Source organism: Xenopus tropicalis, chromosome 2, assembly GCF_000004195.4.
Source record: "Xenopus tropicalis strain Nigerian chromosome 2, UCB_Xtro_10.0, whole genome shotgun sequence".
NCBI lineage: Eukaryota > Metazoa > Chordata > Amphibia > Anura > Pipidae > Xenopus > Xenopus tropicalis.
The window spans coordinates 121,193,826-121,220,450 of NC_030678.2; the positions used below are offsets into that span (position 1 = coordinate 121,193,826).

The window sequence follows — 26,625 nt, forward strand, 5'->3', positions numbered from 1 at the left end:
GGTTTTATTCAAATCAACATCTAACGTTTCGGCTGCATCCACAGCCTTTGAGAAAGGCTGTGGATGCAGCCGAAACGTTAGATGTTGATTTGAATAAAACCTCTATATTTTCTTAAGACCTGTGAGTGCGGACTCTCTCTACAGCTATTCCATCTATTATTTTGGACTGCACCCAGGCTCCCTTGGACCTACTTATACGTGAGTGCCTGTCTTCTTGCTATATAATATATATATATATATATATATTTTATATATATATTTTATATATATATTTTATATATATATATATATATATTTATATATATATATTATATATATTTTATATATATATATTTATATATATATAATATATATATTTATATATATATATATATATATTATATATTTATATTTATATATATATATATATATATATATATATTTTATATATATTATATATATATTATATATATATATATATATATATATATATATATATTTATATATATATATATATATATATTATTATAATTTATTATATTATATAATATTATATTATATATATATTTATATATATATATATATATATATTATATATATATATATATATATATATATATATATATATATATATATATATATATATATATATATATATATATAAAATTTATAATATATATATATAATATTTCTATAATAAAATAGTCCATAGGGTGCAAACCATTTACAGCAACAAAACCTGAGTGGGTAGTACAAAATAAATACACTGGAAGAAGGACAGCACTCCTAGGATTGAAAGAATTGTGAGCAAAATGTAAATGCAAAAATAGAAAGGTTTATTACTCGACGTTTTGGTCTCACACCAAAACGTGAGTGTGTGACCGATACCTCCTTGTTCCATTATGTATGTGTGTGTGTGTGTGTGTGTGTATATATATATAATATATTAAATATACTCCCCCCATTTATAACAAATGTACATACTCATACATACATATTTACAGAAGAATGAAGATTGAGATGAACAGTTAACATTAACTATTGTTACATGTTTAATCTATTCTGTAATAAAGAATTATGGTAAAATCTGAGAACCTTTCAGCCCATCGTGAAACACATTTACCAATAGCTTGCCAGTAACAGATTTTCTTAAAGGAGGAAGCTCATGCTCTATTCTCTAACAGAAGAGAGGAGAAAATGGAGTAGATTGCTTGTGTCAATCTTTCATTCCCCTGTGACTTGGTATCAGAAAACCATTTCCATAGCAAGTACATACCATGGCCCTTTAAGACATTAGGTGTTGCCATAGTGACAGAAATGGTAGTCCCCCCACACACACACGCATACACTTCCCTTTTCGAACGGCTTTTCCCCTTATGTGAAAATCTATAATGAAGTATTAAACATGATAAAGTAAATTTAGGTCAGGGGAAAAAGCATTTGCGAGTACTAGCGCAGTGCTTTGTGGGAAAGACCCTGCTGCCTTAAGATTCTCTGTGACTGTCAGCAGCCATAGCCACATCTGTATCTGTTACATCTTGGGCATCGCCCAAGGCATTCCCAAGTAGCACATAACGTGGTCCTGGCTATATGCATGCTGCCATTGCATGTTTCTAATTATTTGATGCAGGGCTATCGGTTTCTTTATCGTTTCTGTATTGCAGCCTTTTTTTCCCTTCCACTCCTCCTTTCTGTTTAATGGGCTCAGTCAGTGTTTCAGAGATCCTTAATGTGTGTAATGTAAGGATCTCCAGAAGAGGGAGGCAGATGGAGATTGCCAGCAAATGGAGCCAGGACTGTAAAAAATGTTCATTCTAACACACCAGGAATGGGTTGCACTACTAGCGTGATCCTTTTTAAAGGTATTTGCAGCGCACTGGAAAGGAATTGTGCTTATATCTACAAACAGCAAGGAGAGAATAATGCTTTGGAATATACAGCACATAGCTTATCAAGAGAAGATTCTGGATTCACTGTTTCTCTTCTGGTAAATGCAATATCATTTTACTTATTACTCTTTTACTCTGTCTTTACAGTAAACATTACAAATATTTGTATTAACCTTGTTTCCTTAGATTAGCTTAGTCTCTGTATCCATGTCTGGTTTTTCTTTTCGGTCATTTGTTTTTTTTTTTTTAAATGCACAGCAGTAGCTCCAAAGGGTGGATGGAACAGCTTTTTTTCCTCTCTTGATTTGAAACAGAATTCATTTGCATAAGTGTGTTGAAATGCAGTCTTATTTTATTTTTTTTATTGTTACACTATGAAAGTTAAACATAATGAGATTATCTGCCAAACATACTATGTGTTCTGCATGTAGAAGATCATGGTATGGAAAATATGCCCTATCCTTAGCTGTTGTGTGGCAATTACTTTACCTGTGTGCATTTATTTCATTGAGGCCAGTTCAAGTACTGTTAATGGCACTGGAGGACACTGTGTGTGCATGTGAAATGATTTCATTGTGAATGTGTGTTGTTAGAAAAATGTTGCTGTAAATGTATTAAGCTGTTATGTTTGCCTGCATGTAGTTGTTATACTACTGTGCTTATTCATGCAAAAAATGTCACTAAATAGGTTTAAGCAGTGCATTTTTTTATATTTCAGAAAACAGATCTGATCATTTATGTACCTTTAATAATTCACACTTTAAAATACTTACTCTTTTACCTAATAATTGTAGTATTCAAAAGTTATGTGGTGGTAGATAGGCATTTGCAGTATTGATATGTGTGTGCCAGTTTAATTAATTGATGTGCACATAACCACATAATGCTTAACCAGGAACACTGAGTAAAAATTGGATTTGAGTACCTTGGTAAAAAAAAAGTATATGAATGACTCACAATCCATTAGATTCTTTACTAAGAAACATACAGACATTTTGAACTGATCTGGTACAATTTTGTCCAGCAAAATCTGCAAAGTGATATGTATATTTAAATATTGATGCAATAATTTGAATAGTTTTTTGCGAAGTCAAAAAAAATGTAATTGCTAGTAAAAACAGTGTTTTATCTCTTTTTCTCTAGTTGTGACTATTAAAACAATGTAAGAGTAGCCAGTTCTTTTCCAGGTCTGCTAGGTGGCTAAGCAGTTCTCTGCCAGGTGTGCAGAGAAAATAGTCAGACAAATTATTTTTATTTATTGTATTTTTTAAAACTTAGAATAACATTTTATTTCACTATGCAGTGAAGCAATGCTGACTGGATAACTGGCAGGTTTTTTTTTTGCTCTGGTTTTTTTTTTTTTTTTGCTTTTCAATGAATTTTTATAATTTAGAAAATTTGAATTATTCAGCTTAGTATCTGCATTTCTTATGAGCTGGGGCAAAAGATTCTGACTTCATCGGGAAGCCCCAACTGTAACAACCTATCCCTCCCACCATGCTTGCCTCTTATCCCCAGGGCTGTGGAGTCGGAGTCGAGGAGTCGAAGTCGGAGGCAATTTTGGGTACCTGGAGTCGGAGTCGGCAAAAAATGAACCGACTCCTACTAAATTTAAATGGGAATAAAAAAAAGAAATAAAGCAAGTTTAAATGTCCCAATTCACAAACAGTCATAATTAATTACTTCTCTGCTATAAGAATAAAGCCCAATGCACGCAGTGCATAAACGAACACGTTGAGTGACCATGAAGCATGCTTTTCATTGACTGTATGAATGTTTAAAATACATTAGCATATTAAAAACAGAGGAGTCGGAGTCGGAAGTATCAGAAACTGAGGAGTCGGAGTCGGAGAATGTATCTTCCGACTCCACAGTCCTGCTTATCCCCAACCCCACCTGCTAGGTTGTTGATGGATGTTCAAGGCTGAAGTTAAGCAATGCAGGAGAGGTATGTGCCTAGGGTTCTAGGGCCACTACTGTGCCCTAGGCTTCTGCCAACCCTTAGACCTGGGTTTTGTTTTTCTATTTTATTTGTGTAGCTTCCTAATTTATATATTACTTGCTCTTACCCTTAGCTAACTATCAGTCATTAGCTTTTTGTTGACTGAATTCATCCGGCCAACTGATTACTTTACTTTTAGACTATTGCCACATGTAGCATTTTCTCGTGTTAAGGTTATATAAATAAGGTTATATAACCTTAACACTTGACAAGCCGAAAATCGCTTGCCGATGATACACCCCGCTAATGTAAAATGTTTCCACTTGCGCCTGCACCCGAAAGCATGGAATACAAGAATATGTTCCGTGTGACCATTATCCTTAGGGCTAAACTCCACAAGTGCTTTTGATCAGATTTTGTGGGTCAGATTTAATTTGATCCACAATGCAACAGCATGCAATACCACAACATTTCTTGGATCACATAAAATCTGATCCCCACAGGCTGTAATGTTATGTTTTCTTTTGTTCATGCATCTACATCTGGCATTTAATGTATTTCAACGAGAAATTCCAGACACTATCAGTTTTTATCTTGGATGGATGCAGACGCAGCATGCAATATTCACATCCAACAGGCATGTCATGTCAGATGGCAAACGTTACATGCAGTTAATGCATCAGGTTTGTATCAGTCCCATTATATTTTGACCCATGCAACTACATCCAACTTGTCGCATGCATTTTGTTCACCCAACACCATCTGGCAAAAGCGCTCATGGAGTTTAGCCCTTTTAACTCTTTTATTAAATGAGCTTCAGCATGCAATACAGTTTTGTTTATGGGTAAATAAAGTTATATACTCTGAAAGTTTATCTTAGATTTGATTGCCATGTTATATATTGAGCTATAATGCAAGAAATCTCCTGACGCTAAAGAGACAGTATTTAGAAGGGTCATGTAGTCTGAATGTAAGTGCTTATAAGCATCAACGCTTTAAGTTCTTCGACTTAATGATGTAGACATGCCAGTGGCGTAGATTCTTAATTTCCACATTACACTTTTAACTGGTGGGAAAAAATTGTCTAGCAGAAAGGGTTAAAGACTCTACTGTCCCTGTTTACTTTCCCATAGCTTCTTTGAATGTTTTATTGATTCAGCTGCCCTCAGTTTTTAAGCTGTTTTAAAGATAGTCCTGTTTGTCAGATGAGTGGCTCTTTACCCATTTAGGGCCGTGACAGACGGGGAGATTAGTTGCCCACGACAAATCTCCCTTGTTGCGGGCGACTAATCTCTCCGAAATGCCATCCCACCAGCTAGAATGTAAATCACCGGTGGGATGGCATACGTGGTGCTGTGATTTGCCGAAATCGCCAAAGTTGCCTTGAGAGGAAACTTTAGCAATTTCGGTGCTGTGTGTGCCATCCCATTCTAGACGGTGTGATGGCATGTCGGGGAGATTATTCGGCTGCCACAAGAGAGATTTGTCGTGTGGCGACTAATCTCCCTGTCTGTCACGGTCCTTAGGGTGAAGACACAGAGAGCTACATTGCAGCAGCTACTTGCCACGGCTACTAAACGCCAGAAAATACCCTGTCATAGAGAATACTGAGAATTGCCTCTGCTTAAACATACATAGTCAGTTATCAGTAAATGATCAGCATTGTCTATTTAAGTAGGTCGTATGTGGGTACCCTGCCTTGGGTAAAGTGCAGGCTCTAATCTGGGACAATTTGCCCTCTACTCCCTATAAAGGTGGCCATACACGTAAAGATCTGCTCGCCTGGCAAGGTCGCCAAGCGAGTGGATCTTCTCCTGATATCCCCACCTACGGGTGGGCGATATTGGGGGAATTTAAGCTAATTTGGTCATTTGGCCAGGCGCAGTCGGTTCGGGGACCAATCCGAATCGGTCCAAGGGACTGATATCGGCAGCTACAATCGGCCTGTGTATGGCCACCTTAAAGAAGTAGATTATTTTTTAACCTTATTGTTATGCCTCCCTGAGTGACATCTCTTCAATTTCACATTAACATCATGGGTTTACACATTCATGTTGGGTTTAATTCTAACCCTCTTCAGGAAAGGTCAGGTAGAAGGTCTTGGGTCTTCTGCGAAGTGGGTAGGTGAGTCCAGGTCAGATATGGGTCTGCCCAACCAGACCTACACAGAACTCTGATGGTGAGCCTTAATGAGCTGATGCACATCCTGCACTTAATAATAAACATCTGCTTTTTTAAGGGTTTCTGTACATGGATGTTTAAATGTGTATGTATTAAAATGCAGACTGAATGGATTGTGTTATTTCATTAGTTTTTGTGAATGCATTTCTCAGTATGCTTTTGCATTTTAAACACTAAGAATGTACAAAATGCAACAAGTTGGATTCAATGAAATGCACTGTGCTAAAACACAGTTTTGACTTTGCCATTCTCAAACTGGTGATGGTGCTCAGCATTCATATATATTTTATATAATGTAGGAGAACGACTGTCAATATTTGACAAGATGGTAATGTGTAAATCTTAATTTTGTTGGTGCTTGATCTTAATCCTTGAAAAAATTCCATCTTGTAAGTTTGTAGCTTTAAAAATACAAAAAAAATCTGAAAACAGATACTTCAGCAGAGGGTGTGGCACCTGAGAATTTAAATTTCATCTGACTTAGTCATGTATTAACAGACACTGTTGCACAATAATTTGCAATAATCTTTGCCAAAGGATGGTTTATATAGCAAGTATTTATAAAGAGCTTATATATTCCACTGCACTGTACAATAGAAAGGTATATTCATCAATGTACGGATAAAATTTGAATACTAGTAAAGAGACCTGTTCATAATAGCTCACAGTCTAAAATGCATTGATATAATCAAAATAACAGATGTGCATAAGAGTTATGTTATACAAGGTGCAAAGTTTGCTACAGGTCTTATCACCTATAGCTAACATTTACCGGTCATCTGTTCAAAAACAAACATTTAAAAGACATCTCTGTTCTTTTTTTATTACATAAAGGAGAATGTCAAAATGCTTTTAATGAAGTCAGATGCATAAAATTCCACTTTTATCTATTATAAACAGATTGATGGTGGTATGTTGAAATTAATCTCACATACAACTGTAGGTGGCACTAGTATATTGTAGCTGACACAGTGCAAGTAGTGAGATGTACTGTATTAAAAAAAATATTAGGAGCAGATTTATGTTTCAAACTGGGGATTTTTTTTTTTTTTTTTTTTTTAAAAAGCAGTTTGAATTTTTGTTAACATTTTACTAGCTGACAATAACATTTCCCAATCACTTGTCAGGAAAGCAAGCAACTTAGGGGTATATTTATCATGCTGTGTAAAAAGTGGAGTAAAACATCACCGGTGATGTTGCTCATAGCAGCCAATCAGATGCTTTGCTTTGATTTTCTAACTGTTAAAATCTAATTGCTGATTGGTTTCTCTGGGTAAGTTCACCAGTAATGCTTTACTCCACTTTTTACACAGCATGATAAATATACCCCTTAGTGTGTTAATTAATCACTGTGTCTTTGCATTCAGTAGCTAAACACTATTCTGTTCAGTTGGGTGTTTAGAGCTTAGTGGAGGCTTTCAGCTTTTACAGCTCAGCAAATATTTAGTACTCTACACAACTAAATAAATATGACAAGATCTTTTCAGATAGTGAATGTACATCGTTTATATCGACCCCTGCCCCCAACAGAGCTTTCAATATATAGTGTTAAATATGAATAAAGTAGTGCTGAAATAACTGGAATATTGAAAAATAATTGCCTTTCTAAAATACAGAAAAAAGTGTAAGAAACAGTCATTTCCTGATGTATTGTTGGCTTTCATTCTGGGTGTTGGCTGTTTTGTTCATCACATTTTCCCTTAGCACTTCCAAGCAAAAACTGCTGCTTCCATGTGAAGTGCCTCTTGAAGTTTGTTGCATTTCCTGGGGAACTTACTGTATTAAAATCGCTGAACACAATATGAGGGGTCACTGATGTATCTATGATAAATATTTCTTTAAATATGAATGCATTTCTGTGCATCTTTACTTCTGTACATTGATTTCCCAAAAGGTGTCTGTTGTGGGATCTTACCCACAATTCCCTTTTTTAGTACACTATACTTTTTATGTTTTGCCAGACCTACAGTGCAGTATCCTAAAGGGAGAGTGGGTGACACATCGCCCTATGAACTATACAGTCTCCTAGTGCGTAGATGTATGTGAGCAGCTACACCTCCTGGTGTACACTACCATTTTGTTTTTAGATGTTTACCAAGCAAACAGTCGGTTAAGAAAGCTCAGTTACTGAGCAGAGCTTTAGATTGTTCTTAAAAGAAGAGCTGAAGGTGAAGCAGGACGCACACGATTTTAAGTAGAAGGAAGCTACTGCAGTTGGAGGGGCAAATTCTCCAGAAGAAAGAATTCTATAGCTCATGTAATATATGGTACAAAATTTGATACAATTCTTCTAACTTTTAGCAACCAATTAGCAGGTAGCATTTACCGTTCACATGTTCAAAAGCAAACATCTTATATGTTGCTATGGATTACTGTACCTGCCTTTTATTAAATGAGCAAAATGTACTAAAAATCCCTACTTCTTAGCCTAAATGATACCTGCTGATTAGTTACTGTAGATTATTATAGACCCGTAGCACACTTTTCACCTTTAATTACATTACCTCAATGTATTTGCATCTGGAGGAATGGCCCCCATGGAAGAACCACAGTCAAGTGAAGGGATGTTCCTTGGCTCCTCAGAAGACTTCCTTATAAAGTAATTTGAGGAGATTTTTATTAAACATTTAATACATTTAAGTTTGGAATTTGCTAGACACCAAATTGAGAAGCAGACTTTATTCATATGGAGAGGTTCCTGCAGAACCAATGAGTTTGGCACCAGGGTGCTGTAACATGCCCGAACTCTGTATTTGTGTCTTCTGTTTATATTTAGAATGTATCTTACTGTTACACTGTGTACAACTGTAGGTATGAAGGTCACCCATGGGTGTTCATCTCAAGCCCACTAGGTGGAGGCACCACACAAGTTGTCTTGGTGGTGCGTCCGCTTTGTGGAGACATTCGGGTTTGTCTTTTACAGCAGGTGAGCTTTATACTCAGTAACAGTTTTATCAAAATGTGAAATTAAAGCCCACCACAGATAAACGTACCCACTTTATATTCATTTATATTGAATTCTTAGAAGCATCTTTATCAGTGGGTGAAAGTTAGAGGCACCATTTGATAAATACACTTCTAAAAATCCCATAGGAATGAATAGAAAGTGGGCTAGTTTTCAGTGGTGGACTCTTATCTCACATTTTAATAAATCTGTCTCTGAGTGTAGTCAGAGTGAGCATGAGGCAAAGGCTGGGGTGAGGAATTTAAAGGTGCCCTAGCTATTGATTGCATTCTTTCTTTTCTGCTGCAAAACTGTCATTCTTGAAAAGTAATGGGCACTTTTTAGTTTCTGCATTGAATGCTCCAGCAGAAGTCCATTTGCTATGATCTTTATTTTTTGTTCTGCATTGCACTGCCTTGCTTCGCTACTCTACAGTAAGTGATAAACGGAGGATAACTAAATGAAGGATTTACTCCCACCATGCACTTTGTCTTCTATCTCTACCCTTCAAACCAGCTTGCATATAGTTCAAAAGCTGTTTTCCCAGATGGTCTTATTAGTATTTGCCATCCTTTAGTATGCTGAATTATACACTGCACCCTAGAATGTGAGTGTTTTTGGATAGTTATCCACCACAGTTTCCTTTCGGCAGATTCAGATGTAAATGTTTTCTCAAGTACCTAGTAGGCAGTACAGGACACTTTTCTTCTCTGTGTTAGTCCCACTTAAGCAGTTTATGTATCGAGGTAAGATATATGTAAACCTGAATCCCTAATTTTTTGAAGGACAAAAAATAAAAACCTGAAGTTTCATTCTGTCACTGTTGCATGAGTCTCAATCCTGGCAGACTCTGGTCTGTTATGTATTTGCATATAGTATGTGTTCTAACAGTTATTTAAGTGGCTGCCTGCTTAGGCAGGGACTATGCACAGAGTCATAGACATTTAACTTAAATGTCAGTGCTTCTTTCTTGGTTCAATATAAATCCTTACATTAACAAGTTAGTGTTTCTGCAAGGCTTGTGATTCATGATCTACTGCCTCAAGCACAAAACAGAGGTTTAATTGTGCATCTTATCAGGGCACTTAATGGCAATCTAATTCTTTATGGAACAGAATCTGATGGACTTTGGTTAAAAATCCATGTCAATTAAGAATCATGCAGTATATTCACCTATTATTTTTAGAGGTCTTTAAGTTACATGCCTGGTTTCTGTTATGATTAAGTCTGGCTTTCTGGCGAGCTGAGAAGGAAAGGAAATTCTGATACTGTATGTTGCTGAGGAGCTTGTTTGTACTGAAAGTTGGGCCAAATCCAAAAGTTTGAATACAACTGCAGTGATCATAATCTGAAAACAATGCATACCTTTGTAAAGTGACTTTTTCACGTGAAGATTAAATGCAGTGTAAGGCATAGTTTGTAGCTAGCAACACAAAACCCCAAAACACAGTAGCACTGAATACTGGAATTATCTCTATTATAGATTAATATTACAGTTATTCATTAAAAGGAATACGTTACTTAGGAGAATGAAAACATTGGTATATTTGGAAAGCACATAATTATATGTCTGCAAAGATGTAAGAAGTTTATACATGTATAGCATACATGTGTGTATGCCCCTATACCACAGCACCTGCAGTGTCCATTTTACTGTTGTAACATGTTTTTATAGGCTGTATGAAATATGTCTGTTTCTAATCGGGCATGGTAAAAATGAATGCTGAATTATTTATCATTCTGTTATCGTTTGGATATAACTACAGATTGTATTGGGCTTTCATTTAATCCAGTGGTTATAATTATTTTATGTGTTCATACATCACTATTTATTGTGTGGATTGTGGCATAAATGAAAGGTCAAAAGATAATAGCAGACTAGACAGAATGGAAGGGGAACCTTACCCTTGCTCATATCCTCAGAGTAATCCTATAAGATTGTTGTATTTGTGGAGTCACCTGTATTAGACACAGTTTAAGGGCAACCAAAGACACACATTTTAAGCTGCTGTACAGATTGCTTCCATTGATTTAGGTGTGGTCCATAAGTGCATTTTTCAGAAACCTAGCTGCAATAGAGAATGTGCTGACCCAGTTCAATGTACATGTTAATGGGGCTTTTACATTTTTCAGATGAACGGTTTCATCTCTGGCCTTGTAATCCAAACTCATAATGGTACGTTAAGTAGACTGTAGACTGTAGCCTGAGGGATGTAGTTACCTTAAATCTGAAGGGTGTTCAAAAGGTTAAAGATGAGGTTGTTCTAAGGGCAAGGGCATGTGGTGCGTATATTCACTTCTCTCAGGCCAACTTCCGATCCCCTCTTGGTGCCCACACTCTGGCGGTTACTGTAGTTTTTAGTGCAGGCACATGGTGCAGCATAGGCAAGCGGATCCCCTTCTCTCAGCCTAACTAACAAGCTCGGGTCTGAGAGAAGCTAGTATATACGTACTGTGTGCCCTTGCCCCAAAGGTTAAAGTTAAGGTTGTTCAGAGCTACAAGCCCCTTGAATATAACGGGTACCAAAAGATAAGTTATAATTTCAGGCAGCTGCAGTAAATTTAGTAAAATAAGACTTCCTCTCAGCCCTTATGGTTGATTACCACCCCATGTTTAAAATATATAATTTTTCCTTGTGGGACATTCTTACTCAACTAGAACCAACATTGTTTAGGATGCTTGAAGTAAAATGCAAGTTGTATATGTCTGACAAATGTAACTTGCTGGCTGCATCTGCCATTTTACTTGTTTAAAGGAGAAGGAAAGGCTAGTAAAAAGTTAATCTCAAGCTGCAGGCATACCTTCAGTTCTCTCAATAGTGCCCTTAAGTCTCCCCATATTTCTCCTGTTCAGAAGATCTGAAGCCAAACAGGAAGAAAAAACGCTGAGCTGTGTAAAGAAAGTTCCCATAATGCCTCACTCCTGCACAGACATGCAGACCAAACCGAACATGCCCAGTTAGTTAGACTATGAGTCCGCTTCCTGCTGATTGGCTCAGATCCACATTCCTAAGGGGGGGAGGGAGTTCTTAGCATTCTTGAGGGAGGGGGAAGCAGGAAAGAGCAGAGAACAGAAAGTTGTGTGTCTCTGGCACAGGAATTACAGACACAACTAATCTTTTTTCAGAGAACTCAGTGCAGCATTTCTGTGAGTGCTTATGGCTGTATTTACATAGACCTTTCTGCTAAAGCTTACTTAGTTTTTACCTTTCTTTCTCCTTTAAAGTGTTTTGTGTTAGTACTGCACTTGAGGACAATTTTTTTTTTAATACTGTATCTTTTAATCCATATGTGTAACCCTATCTTCACTTTAACTGATGCTTTGGCTACTCTCTCTCAGTTGGGCACTTATGATGTTGTGTGGAAAAAGGAAGCTTCGTTGTTGCACTATACCTTCATTATTTGAATAAGGGCTTTTAGAGTGGTATTGGACACAACATCTGGCAGGGTATCCAATACAAACAGAGCAGATGTACACTGCTACCAGTGTAGAAACAGTTGGTAGGCTTAAGTTTAACTAGTGGAATACTAACTAGATGTCCAGAGCCCTTCCAGCAGAAACCCTAGGGAACTCTAACTTGAGTCCCTTTCCTTACTGTGGTCCTTTTACTTCAAGGGCAGTATCGCCTTGGAAGAGCTACTTTCAATCTATCAAAGTTAGAGCTCAGTGCTGCTCCTTGTAGCTAAATCTGTCTAGCCTACACTCCTAGACTATACTAGAACCTGTTCCCTGACTTACACAAAAAGGATTGTTACTTTTGGGCCCTCTTCTTTACTAGGATCTTGTGTCCTATGCTCCCCAGCAGCATACGACTTATTCAGCAAGCGAAGTACAAAGAGAGAGCCACATGCTCGCATTTACTCTATATAACAGGACCAGAAAAATGGTCAATAGGGCCAATAGGTAAAGCTTTACCACTCATGGGCATAGGTTACATAGACTGGGACTTCCTTAGCTATTAGGGGAGTTTCAGACTAGTAGTGGAATGCAAAAACAGTCACTGAGTTTAACCCCATAAGTCTCTAAAGATGTTGCAATAAATTGCTGTTTTTGCATAATATGTGCTTTTCTTTATTTTACTAAATAACAAAACAAAAACTTTTGCATTTGTTTTAATGTATTTTCAAAACATAGCATTGGTTATGGGTCATGGTAAACAGTCAATATATTCTAAGTGCTTTTTTGCTTCTATTAACAGAATATTTTATCAGTCTTTAAAGTCCATGTTTCCAGAGCTATATCAGGGGAAAACGGTGGGGGGTTTTATGCAGCTGCCACTTGAGTTCATCCCCTATGGGATATGTCAATACAATAGGACTATTGTTTGTTTCATGCTTCTCAGAAAGGAATCAAGCTTTTTGCTTGGAGATTTGTATTGCAATAGGGCAGGACAAATTATCTATATGCTTTTGTTTACAGTGCATTATATGTAAACTTGGTTACTAGATATGCTTTGTTCTCTTATTAGTGTTTGATTATTGCATCACTATATTTCATATCTTCTCCTATTACTTTCAAATTTTGTAAAGGTAGCCAATATGCCTGGCTTTCTGTTTGTTTAAATTCTTGCTTTACTAAAATTAAAAAAAAAAAAAAAAATTATATATATATATATAAAAAATAATTACAAAAAAATATTTACTATATGTGTGAGAATAGACACTAGACTTAAATGATATGGGAATGAAGTATTTCGACTAGACATAGGTAGTTTTCCTCTACGCACCAGCCATGTAACAAAACTTAAAGGGAACAAAAAATGTAAATTTAATAGATTCATCTAAATAATGTCAATTAATAATAGCCTAGTACCATTTTTGAAATGATCAAGATATTCTTAATCATCCACCTTAGCAATCTGTCTGTCTCCATATTTTGATAGGTACTGTGAACAATGTGTTAGAGCTAACTCTCTTTTAAAATAACCTACTCCAACACAAAGCTGCTTAAAGATACAGATTTCTGAGGGGTATAGTGAAAAGTAGTTAAGGTGCCCATATACGTGAAGATCCATTTGTTTGGCGAGTGGACCTACGGGTGGGCATTATCGGGGAAAATATAGGCTAATTCGATCATTTGGCCCTGGGGCTGAGACTGGGACTGATATAAATAATATATAGTCTCTGTTATATGCGTAAATGTGTTGGCGCTAAATGAATACCAGAAAATAAATAAAAGATATGGCTTATGCATCTCTCTATTGATTTAAAGCTTTCTTTGTAAACAGGCATATTTTCACTGTCCTACTGCCTAGATTGAACTTCTGTAACAACTACTATAATAATTGAGGTTAAAGGACAACTAAAGCTTAACTAAAGAAATAGACTAGAAATGTTGTACATTATGTTTTGGATTTCTATACCAGCCTAAGGCAACCACAACCCTTTAGCAGGGAAGATCTGTGCCTTCAAAGACACCCCCGGTAGCTGCTCATATTTTCTGCTGATTCACTGCACATGCTCTGTGCTGCTGTCACTTACCTGAGCTTAGGAACCGATAATATAAGGCTGGTTATTCACATTACATGGCAGCTCTGAAACCAGTGCAATTAGCATCAGTAATTAATATTTCACCCCAGCTTATATGACAGGCCAGCCTAATTTTTTGTTTGATATAATTTGTGACAACTCCTAAACTTAGGGTCTCAGCAGCTGCGTAGAGCATACTGAGCATGTGCACTACCCCGGAACGTTCTAACAGAATCCAAGATGGGAAGTATCAACTGTAAAGACTACTGTATCTCTACTATAGAGATGCTGAAACTTTAAGCTAGTGCAGTGACTTTAGTATATAAAATATGGCATTTCTAACCATATTCAACTTAAAGATTTAGTTAGATTTAGATTTCTAATTATTTCTGGGCACTTGGTGCCAGATATCTTTAAACTATAAAGACCACCATGATTTTTGCACAAGGTGCTGTGCAGTAGTTATGCTTCTTTTAGGTTTTGTTTGAAATATTGGTAGTTATTTTGAAACTAGGCCCTGTTTTTTGTTACTGTGTTTGTTACAGTTTAGCCTAACTTAATTTTTTGGAATCTGGATAAACCTTTACTTTAGTACTGCTTCTTAGGGCTGTGGCACAAGAGGAGATTAGTCGCCTGCGACAAATCTCACCGAAATGCCATCCCACCTTCGAGAATGTAAATCGCCGGTGGGATCACATACGTGGCCCTTAGGTATCTATATTTAGAGTATATCTAGATTGAATCAGTGAAGGAACTATAACTTCTGTTGTGTAGCAGAATATGTTTTTACTACTTCTGCTACACAACAGAAACTGCTTCTGAATTTGACTTGTTGTCTTGTGCTGTATGAATTTCTTTACTTGCAATATAAAACTTGTTTATAAACTTGAGCAGCTTCTCAACCAATAATAATTACTAATGTCATAAGGCCATATGCAGATTATATAACAAACACAGATGTGGGAAAAGGAGCCTTAAATTCTGTTCTAATGTTAAAAAAATATAGGCCTTTATCAGATATAACATTTTTAAAAGTTTTTGTATTTTTGTACCATTTACAGTGGCTTGCAAAAGTATTCGGCCCCCTTGAACTTTTCCACATTTTGTCACATTACAGCCACAAATATGAATCAATTTTATTGGAATTCCACGTGAAAGACCAATACAAAGTGGTGTACACGTAAGAAGTGGAACGAAAATCATACATGATTCCAAACATTTTTTACAAATAAATAACTGCAAAGTGGGGTGTGCGTAATTATTCAGCCCCCTTTGGTCTGAGTGCAGTCTGTTGCCCATAGACATTGCCTGATGAGTGCTAATGACTAAATAGAGTGCACCTGTGTGTAATCTAATGTCAGTACAAATACAGCTGCTCTGTGACGGCCTCAGAGGTTGGGGGGGGGGGGTTGTTTCTTAATAAATTGGCATCCTCCCTGTCACCCCTCTTCTTCATAAAAGTACCCCAGGTACTTTTCACTGTGCACCATACTGCCATATTATTTATTCCTCACAGGTATCCCATGTCCAACTTATAGTTTGGGGCATACACAGTACAGAAATTTTGGAAAACGTTCTGTACTATGCATGCATTCACCCTAACCTGATGGGACACCTAGAAAACCAGAAGACCATTGCAGTCCGTCCCTCAGTGACTATTACCCAGTACAGGTATGGGATCCCTTATCTGGAAACCCGTTATCCAGAAAGTTCACCCACAGACAAGCAAATAATTCTAATTCTTAAAACTATTTCCTTTTTCTCTAATAATAAAACAGTACCTTATACTTGATCCCAACTAAGATATAATTCTTATTGGAGACAAAACAATCCTTTTGGGTTTATTCAATATTTGAACAATTTTTAACAGACTTAGGCTGATGCCACACCAAGCGTAGGGCTGATTTTTTCGGCAAGCGGAAAAACGCTTGCCGAAAATTCAGCCCTACGCCTGCTACTTGTGCCTGCACCCGAATGAATGGGATACGCTCGGGTGCAGGCACATGTAGCCGATATAAGCACGAAAACGCGAGACTTTGCATTCTCTCGCGTTTTCGTGCGTATATCGGCTACATGTGCCTGCACCCGAGCGTATCCCATTCATTCGGGTGCAGGCACAAGTAGCAGGCGTAGGGCTGAATTTTCGGCAAGCGTTTTTCCGCTTGCCGAAAAAATCAGCCCTACGCCTGGTGTGGCATCAGCCTTAAGTTATGAAAATCCAAATTACAGAAAGATCCCTTATCCGGAAATAACAGGTCCCACACCTGTACTTGAGCAGTGGATTCGGTACATCCCCTACTTGTGATCAGAAAACTTCAGAGTATGTGTATTCTTTACATTGTCAATGCTATTTTTCTTTAAACTCTGCAAACTGATTTAGTTTTGACATGTTCAGTGTTTTTACTGGAATCTCTTTGTGTTAGTGTTATTATTTTTTTGGTAAGGTCTCAACTTCGCTATGAATTGAGCTCCAGATGTGAGTTGTCCTAGTTAAAACAATTCATTATTTTGCCACATTTCTTGGTGCAGATGTTCCAGTAAATTATATGCAGTGTGTATTTTTCTGCACATTGAGTGAGGTGTGTGCATAGCTGGAATGTCCCAGTAATAGATTGTATCAGTTCAAAAAATAAAAGCTGCTATTCTTGTAGGAAAATGATAAACACACAAAAGGAAAATGAACTTTAAAGGGTCTAACAGTCCCACAAATCAGTGATGCTTCATATTACTTATACCTTTGAGCCTTCACAGTGAGGAATGTGTTTCTCTTCAAGAGGGAGAATTGCCTATGAGCGTTAAAAAGAGAGCCAGTCCCTTTCCCCTGACTAGCTAGATTGTAGGGGTGTGTACAAGGAAAGGGGAAGACATAATGTGCTAGTCATGCATTCAATTTATTTCTGCCTTCATAAAATGATGACTGTGCCACTTACAATGTTATTTTATTGTGGGTTTTCTCAATCCAGTGGCTATGAAGGAAAAAAAAGAGTGTCTTTGTTTATTGTTTTAACTGCACGGCCCATATAAATCTACACAATGCTCAGCAAATTTGCCATAAAAATGGTGTTAATCAACATCTGCTCCTTCCAATCTGAGACCCGTTGCACCATGCACTGCACAGCACTTGTGGTTTGTTTTCCTTGTGACATGAAAAGAGAGATCCTCCTATTCCAGCCAGGACAGTATTCCAACCCCCTTCAGAGGCCGGCTCAGAACTGCACTGCACTTCACTCAAGGAAAGCCTCTAGCAGTTCACTTTATACCTTTTTTTTTTTTTTTTTTTCTTTGTGGATTGGGAGACTGGGAGAGGCACTCCCCACTCTGTCACTCTACTGAAATGTCAGCCTGTGTTGGCCTCTGAAGATACGCACTGTAGAGAGGGGAAAAATGCAAAGCAGGACAAATACTGGCAAAAGCATCAAGAGGGAACTTATTATAGAATCACCCCAGCAGTACAAGGATGCTGCTGAAGCTGAAGTGGAAGCCGAATCCCCCCTGCCTGAGAGGGTAAGGGTAAAGTGTTTGCACTTGTTTAGTTTAATGGAAGAAATATCACAAGCAACTGTAACCATGTTCTTTGGGTGAGAACTTCACACTGTATTCAGTGCCTGACAGAATGTTTTCTATGTTGGCTACATATCAGTCAGTTCCTTACTGATTTTATTTTGCCAAGAATGTTGAAAGGTTGTAAGAGGGTTAGAAAAGTTGTAGTTTGACTGCATCTAGAGAGAGGCAGGTCACCCTTTCTTTGGTTAGACTAATAATACTTGTAACTGCCCTGCTTCTCTCCAGGTATACGGTTCTTCCATTTGTTTAATTATCTATTTATTCTAAGGATTTTGTTTAAAGGTCCCCAGACTTATGTTTTTTAGTGATATTAACAAAGCTGGCTAGACACAGGTAGAATACATTCTCCTTTAAATTCTGCTCCTTTTATTTGCTTATTTTAATAGCAAGTGCCAGGTTCAGTTATATTAACCAGAGATTAAATTATTTGATTTATTTAAGGAAAAGTCTCTGAAATGTCTTTAGTTGTTCTGTGCCGATATTACTATTTTCATTTGATACCTTTATTTACCAAGAACTTTGTCTACTAAAAAATTACTTGATGCATTTTTTTATGCAAATGTCTTTTTATGTAGCAGAACATTTATTTGTCAGCTGTTGTAGAACTACAACTCCCATTAGACATGTGTAAAATGTGGGCTGTTCAGCAGCAGCTGGTGAGGTAGTAAACAGTAAAGATCCTTGTAATAAACCCTCATTGTATCAATCAGCTTTACTGGGGCATGCTGTGCCACAAACGGCAGAATTTGTGCCGGTAAGTGCTACTGTATGAAGACAAAGCTTTGTGTGAAAGGCAAGTGGAGACATGCGTGTTGTAAAATTTACCTTTATTTTATCTGCAGGTCAGCACAAAATAAACATCTATGTTTTGCATATAGAGCTTCAAAGGCTTTTTTGAAGCTTCTTTTGTTATATACTCTGCTTGTTATGTTGTTGCCAGGAGTTCTGAACACTGATCTGAATCAAGTGTGCTTACTTTTACTTGAAAATAGTTTGGGATATTGTAGAAAGTATTGACATTTTTTGAGGGGGAGGAGGATGAAGAATATGGAAATACTAGTCACTATTTGTGCTTGCATTGAGGAATGCATTTCCTTTGTTACTGTTTTTATTTTCTTCCTGGGAAACAACAGCATCTCCTGGCTTGTTTTATGGTAGGGATAATAGATATAACAAACCAACAGTAGACCCCACAACTAAGCAAAAAGTATCTAAAAACATTTAGAATACAAGGGTAATGGCACACCAGGAGATTTATCGCCCACAGTTAAATCTGTGATACCGCAATTTGACAAATCTCTTGAAAATGCTTTCCCGCCAGTCATAATGAAAAATTGCCAATGGGAAAATCTATGCATTGCTCGTGAGGCAACTTAGGAAATCCAAAGCTGCTTGTATGGTTTCCCACTGGTGATTTACATTTTCGCTGATGGAAAAGCATTTTTGGGAGATTTTTCACCTCAGGCGACATAGAAAATGGCTCCCATCCATGGTCCATCCCGTGGATTGCCATTGCTATATTTTGGAGCAAGCTGCAATAGTGGAGCAATCTACACGGGCTTTACTGGCTGGCGATAATTCTGACTGGATGTCAAATACACACATTGTAGTTGTGTGTAGTTGTATGCCTATGCCTATGCCTTTGGTTTGCAGGTCATCCCTTTGGTTTGTGTTCCATTACAGCTTGCACTTGTATAAAGGAGGAATCTGGCGCTGATCTGGGTATAAAATAATACCACTGTAGCATTTGCAGTTTCTATATATTGCCAACGAAACTGCTAGTCTGGTCAAACAGGGTCCCTCTTAGTATAATAGTAGAATATTGCCACACAACTACAACGTGTGTGTATTTGACATCCAGTCAGAATTATCGCCAGCCAGTAATGCCCGTGTAGATTGCTCCAGTATTAAGGTGGCCCTGTATTGCAGAATCTGTGCATACATATCATTAATATGTTTCTCTAACATTGTGATATTAGAATACATTGTGGTACTTCAGCTGGTCTGTCATGGCTGTGCCATTCAATGTCATGTTCTGACACAATACTGATTATTTCATCCCTTCCTGTTAACAGAATACAAAGCAAGACATTGAGTGGTTCATAGGGAAAAACCTTCCTTCCTTTCTTTCTATTACACTGCCCCCCCCCCCCCCGCACTTTCCTTTCTTCTGCATTACTGTCCTTATCTTCTCTGACAATATATCTCCTCTGACCGTGTTTGGTCTCGTGCCCATCTCTGCTTGGTCTTCTTTGCTACAGGCATTTAATTCTTCCACGTGGCTGTACCCCCACTGTATCACTCAGATCAGTTCTTATTAAATCTGTTTTCTTCAACACACTCATATTTTAGAATGTACTTAAAGCAAAGGTATAATCACTGGGAGTGCCAAAATGTGGCACCCCAATGATTATAATCATTTATTTGATACCCTGGGCTAGAACTACTGTTCACTTAAAACTGTACTGGCCTGAGATTTACCTGTAGGAGCTTATTCACAGAAATCTTCTTCTGCTTCTTCCTTCTTCTTTACTTTGGGCTCGGGCAGGCACATGCGCAGTAGAGTAAAAAAGCCAGCTTTTTGCTCTACTGTGCCTGTGTGTACCTTAATGAAGAGAAGAGGGAAAATGCTTAAGCAAAGAGGAGCTTCTACAGAAATACCCTGGGCTGTTTCAGTTTTCTTCTAACAGGAGCACTGGCCCAGGGTGTCAGGTAAGTGATTATAATCACTGAGTGGTGCCTAAAATTATGGTAACCCCAGTGATCACACCTTTAGTTCTCCCATTCTTATCCCCAGAAACAGCCCTCGTCTCTTGTGGAGCAGTCCCCTTCTAAGCACAACCAGCCTGCACCACTCCTCTTTTTTCCTAACCTACAGATGACAAGTGGTTGAATGATTTATGTTTAGCTCTGTATGAATGGAGCTTATTATCTTTATCCCGTTTTGGCTTTACAGGTCTTAATTTCATTTTTTCTCTTTTGTCCTCAGAGGAAGTATGGTGGGATTGGATATGCACATAAAATGCATCCCCACGCCCTTGTTTTCACCTTCTGTGCACACAGACTATATCCAAATCTATTCCACATCTGTGTGAAACTAGTTTCATGAGATTCATCCAAAATTTTTTTTTTTTTTTTATAGCTAAGGGGGACAGGCACATTTTCCCATTTGCTTGTCTTGTGAAGCAGTTTGATAAAACCCAGATCCCATGAATAAAGGGCAGATTACTTAGCAGTTTGTGTGATTCTTATCAGTGTGACTGTGGTTATCATTACATTGGTTTCACTTGCTTAGAAGGCATCCAACCTTTCATAGTGCTTTTATTGTTTTGGGTTTCGTTTTGTACAGTATACCATACAATTGCTTTATCTGAGCAGGTCTAACTTAATAGCAGAACTAGCAACATATATTACTATAATATTACCAATATATTCCTATATTAAGTGTGGCATGTCAATTAGTTGATTTGTTTATAGCAGGGGTGTTGAACCTGTAGCAATCCAGCTTTTGCTGAAGCTCAATTGTGTGTGTGTGTGTGGTCAGCATTAGTGGTGGGAATACTGCTGTTCTCTACGGCCACTCCCCTAACAGGCCAAGCACTTTCTCACTCCCGTGTGCCCCTGCACTAAAGGGCAGTTTTAATGGAGATCTCTCATGGCTTATGTGCCACTTTTCCCATGACAGCTTTATCACTACGGTTACCTCTGTTTTTAACAAATGCAAAAAACTTATGCTGGGATTTGTAGTTTAACAGCTTCTTCAGGGCAACATATTTCCTTTTTAGTCCATGTTTAAAATGTCTTTTTTTTTAATGGACACTGCAGGTAATACATTCCATAATGTGTGTTAACTAATTTGTCTATGTGTAGAAATTTACAGCTGGAACAGTACAGGTATCAGACCCCTTATCCAGAAACCCATTATTCAGAAAGTTCTGGATTATGGAAAGGCTGTCTCCCGTAGACTCCATTTTAATCAAATAATTCACATTTTTAAATATGGTTTCCCTTTTCTCTGTAATAATAAAACAGTATCTTGTACTTGATCCCAACTAAGATATAATTTCTCCATATTGGAGCCAAAACAATCCTATTGGGTTCTGGGTACTGTTTAAATAAGGAGACTTAAGGTAGGAGATCCAAATTACAGAAAGACTCCTTATCTGGAAACCCCCATGTCCCAAGCATTCTGAATAACGGTTCCCATACCTGTACAATTATTATCTTAGAGTATGGCCAATTATCAGATATTTCCAAAATTTGGTTTCCCGACTCCTATCTGATTTTTCCCTGCTCTCATCCACACCTGCTTATACTAATATATTATTTATGCTTAATTCCCTTTGTATCCTCGGGACGTTGTCTGAAACAGCTAATGGAAATTTGTGGGATCTTTGTGCCTCATGGGCTTTTTATTTTAAAGAAAACAGGATCTGTGTGTTTCCTTTTGATTGTTCTGTCAGTTGACTGTTTGTAATGGCAAGAGCCATCATTTCCATCGCTTTTATTTACATTGCTGTATCTTTCAGTGGATGAAACCGAAATCTTGCCAGGTTTTATGGAGTGCAGTTTTTCACAGAGGTAAAATTGTGCATTTTCCTGAGCAGAACACACCAGTGGCTGTTTAGATAACAGATACAAGATGTCTGAGAGTTGAGCTAACAGCAAACTTACTGCACTAAAAAGCAGGACTTCAGCCATAGGCCTATGGCACACAAAACATTTTCAATATCAGTTGGTATATTACTGAAACTGCAGCATTTGTGTGGGCCCCAGTAAAAATGTCTTCGTTTCAATTATAGCTATGTTTGTAGACAGGCCACTTAATTTGGACTTTTGCCCATGCACTAAAAAATTCTGATAATCTTGGAGGTATATAATAATCCAAGAAACCACTTATATTAAATATATCAGTCCATGGCATAATCACAAATATGAATCATGGTTTGAACAATAACTAAGTGGTGTTTGGGGAACACATACATGCTACTGTCCTGTAAGTGATTTTATTTTCTGCATTGGTTGTATATGGTATACATATATTTTACACAGTTTAAAGCGAAATGATCTGTTTCATTTGGGAAGTGCAGTGCGGGTATGCTGTATTTTAGTATCCCTAATGATTTTTTTATTTTATACCACTGATCATATGATTCTGCAGAATTCTCACAAAAGGGAGAATAACTTTAAAGGGCTTTAGGTTAGCTTAATTGTTAGAATGAATGTAAATATGCAGAAAGCGGCCCTGTCTCTTCTTTACCAGGCAATTGATGGGTTAATTCTCTACACAGGGCTTATTATATGAGAGGCTGCCAACATAGAGGATTAACCTATGTATGACCAATACATTTATTGGCTTCCTATGCATATGGTCACTCCATTAGAAGCCTCTTAGATAGAAATTCTCTTTCGCAGCACTGTTAGTTCTACGTTTTGGAGGAATAGATCATTGTTCCAGAATTTAGAGCTGTGTTTTGGCAGCTTCTGTGGGCCCCCAGGACAGAGACATGATAACTGAAGTGAGGTACATCACAATAAAGTGCTGACCAGGGCGCTTTACTAGCATGGGTTGTCTCCAGCAGCTGTCTAAACACAGTTCTGAGCTAGAGGACTCACTGTCCATTTAAAACGCAACACTGGGAACAGCCTTGCAGCAATTAGTTTTCGAAAGGAAGGGTAATTAAACAAAGTTCAAGGCAGTTTCAAATGTGCTTTCTTGCTTGATATTCAATGTTATTCAAAACTTATTTTTTTTTTTCAAATGATCTATTGTGTGGAGTTTGGTTACCTTATTGCAAACTTAAATGATTCTAGCCTCTAGAATATAGAATCATAGGGGCACATTTACTAACCCACGAATCCGAATTGGAAAAATTCAGATTGGAAAACGAACATTTTGCGACTTTTTCGTATTTTTTGCGATTTTTTTCGGCGCCTTTACGACTTTTCAGAAATTGTCGCAACTTTTTCATTACCAATACGATTTGAGCGAAATAACGCGAGTAGCCATTACGATGCGCTCGTATCTTGTCACAACGTTTTCGTATTGATCGCTCGTAAGCGGCGGGCGAAACTTTCAGACCTAGCATGATTTTGGAAGCCTCCCATAGGACTCAATGGCACCCTGCAGCTCCAACCTGGCCCAAGAAAAGTCACCATACTGAAGCTTGAATGAATCCGAATCTTTCGTACTCGGCGCGAAGGCTACGAAAAAGTCGCGACTTTTCGCGCAAGTAGTAACGCTACGAAAAAATTGCCAGATTTTGCGCAACATTCGTAATGGCAACGAAAAAGTCGCGACAATTTTCCGAAAAATCACCAAATACCGATCATTACGAAAAAAACGCAATCGGACACATTCGGCCCATTCATGAGTAAGTAAATGTGCCCCATAGAGTAAGGTTAGAATGTATTTATTTTTTACTTATTCTTCATTCTGGTTGGTAATACCACTAATCCTAGCAATTTGAAAGCAGTGTTTAAGGTTGCAAAACAAAAGCTTAATTTACTCAAAACATAAAAAAAATATTTGCTTTATATGATGAGTAGACCAAATTATGTGCCTCATAAGATTAAGGAATATATATTTTTTGATTTCCATAAAAAGGCTTCAGTGTGATTGTACTTAAGACGGATAAAGGAGCAGCCATTTTCTATTACATGATTTCTTTTTCCTTTTTACTGGTTCGAGATGAGTTGAGTGCTAATCATTGACTTCTGGTTTTGTGGTCTGTTTGTTAGCCATATAGTTAAAGAAGAGGAAACACTGAGTTGGATGGTAAGCAGACTGTTTATCTGGGGTTAATTGAAAAGTATCTCAAGTCTGCCTGCATATTTGGTGGTTAATATGAAGTAATGCAAGATGTTTGAACCACGCATGAACTCATATGCAATATTCCAAGGCCAGGAAGCAGAATTAGGCCTTTATATTTCCTAGCTTGTTACAGCAGATATTGATATGGCTTTTGGTATAAGCAGTCCATTATAATAGCTATTGATTTGGCATCTGCTGTAAGCAGCCCTCTCGTATTCAGTTACTAGGAACGTATCATAGTTGGTTGATATTTCCAGAAAGCTTGCTGAAATGGTCAAATGTTTGCAACACACAGTTGTTTAACAACTAATAACAACTTGTTAGGTAAAAATGTTAAATAGTGATGAATGAATTTTTTAGCCAGGCATGGATTTGCAGCGAATTTCCGTATTTTGCCATTGGTGAATGGTTTCACAAAACTTCAGCATAAATCCCCCGTGGAAAAATTTGACACGTGTCAAAAAAAAAAAAAAGTCGAGGTCACATCAAAATGGTTGTGCTAAAAATAGGCGTGGCTGTGTCAAAATGGCGTTGTTGCGTCAAAAATAGGAGCAGTTGCACCAAAAACATGATTCATGGATTTTTTGCCTGTTCATTTTCGAAAATTCGCAAAACCGGACAGATTCGCTCATCCCTAATGTTAAATTGAAATTGATACACAGAGTGGGTGCCCGCAGCCACAGTAATTCTTCCATGGTATCCAAAAGGCCTGAGATTACCACCCTTTGACCCCACATTGTCCAAATTAATTTTATTAAAGGATGATTTTTACAGTTTAACTACATTTTGAAATGCATTATTATACCTCCTTTCGTGGCTGATTTTCGCAACTGTCCCGATTTTGACAGCTCAGTGCACAGTGCCGGATTCTTACTGAAAAGTCCCTCATTTCCCTTTGATCTTCTGCATTGAACACTAAATACACAATTGTAACTAATAGGCTAAACAGGCCTTTTGAGGGAACTTAGACTTGCAGCTTAAATGGCAATTTCAGCTTTTTTAGCAAAACTGTAATAATACATAAAGCAAGACCCCAAAACCCCCAGAAATGTGTTCACCTTTAAATAACCTTCTAAATTTAGTAAAATGGGAGTGGTGTTTAGGCATTGCATTTCTTTTGTACCTCTTAGCATTTTTCAAATGTTGGGAGGTGTGCATTATTTTACTTGTCTGTCATACAATTCCTGATATTGCCATTACCACATACATACCATATACAGTATATTGTAACCATATATACATTGTTGCTTTTATGAATGTATGATCTTTGCCACATCTGTGTTAATGCAGCACAGGATGATAGAACATTTCTTATACATTTTATACATTTCTGTGCACTTTTTTTTAACATTCTGTTGGTGCAGCACAGGTTGGTAGAATTTTTTTCTATGCAGTTTATTTTAAACACATAGTTTGTATGAATTCTTTTCAGAAGCACACATGCACCCAAGGCAAATTTTTGCACTGCAGAGACACTGTAAGCAATATTGCTTGGAGTAGTTTATTATGGCAATCTCATGGGACAAAATACTCTGAAATACTCTGTCTAGTTAAAATTTCAGCCTCACAGGTTTCTAAAGAGAAGGTAAGGTAAATCTTATAGTGCGCTTACAGTGCACTTACTGCCCCTTACAATGGCCCACTTGTAATCCTGAGCTGTAGATTGTCTCTAAAGTAATAAAGAATACAATGCCCAGAAAATTTCTAATTGTTATTACAACATTTTCAAAAGCAGCTTTACTGTACATAATATTAAACATTATTTTCAGGGATAAGTGAATACTTTACTTTGACAACGTTATCTTTTTAATTAAATCATTTCAAAGCTCACCATTGTGGGGGG

General features: G+C 37.4%; 1 protein-coding gene across 16 annotated transcripts in view; it reads left to right on the plus strand.

Annotated features, from left to right (window-relative positions):
* The window catches only part of dock9 (dedicator of cytokinesis 9), a 150,761-nt gene that overhangs the window by 22,416 nt on the left and 101,720 nt on the right, over positions 1-26,625 (plus strand). For 5 of the 16 annotated variants that reach the window (XM_018091080.2, XM_012956433.2, XM_031897057.1 and 2 more), the window contains exon 1: positions 17,617-17,908. The exons of 4 other annotated variants lie outside the window; for them this stretch is intronic. In XM_018091080.2, the coding sequence (XP_017946569.1) occupies positions 17,789-17,908 (120 nt within the window). In that variant the 5' untranslated portion in view covers positions 17,617-17,788. Of the gene's footprint in view, positions 1-1,557; positions 1,967-17,616; positions 17,909-26,625 lie in introns of those variants that run through there. 7 more of the 16 variants (XM_031897052.1, XM_031897051.1, XM_031897048.1 and 4 more) reach the window with 5 other exon arrangements.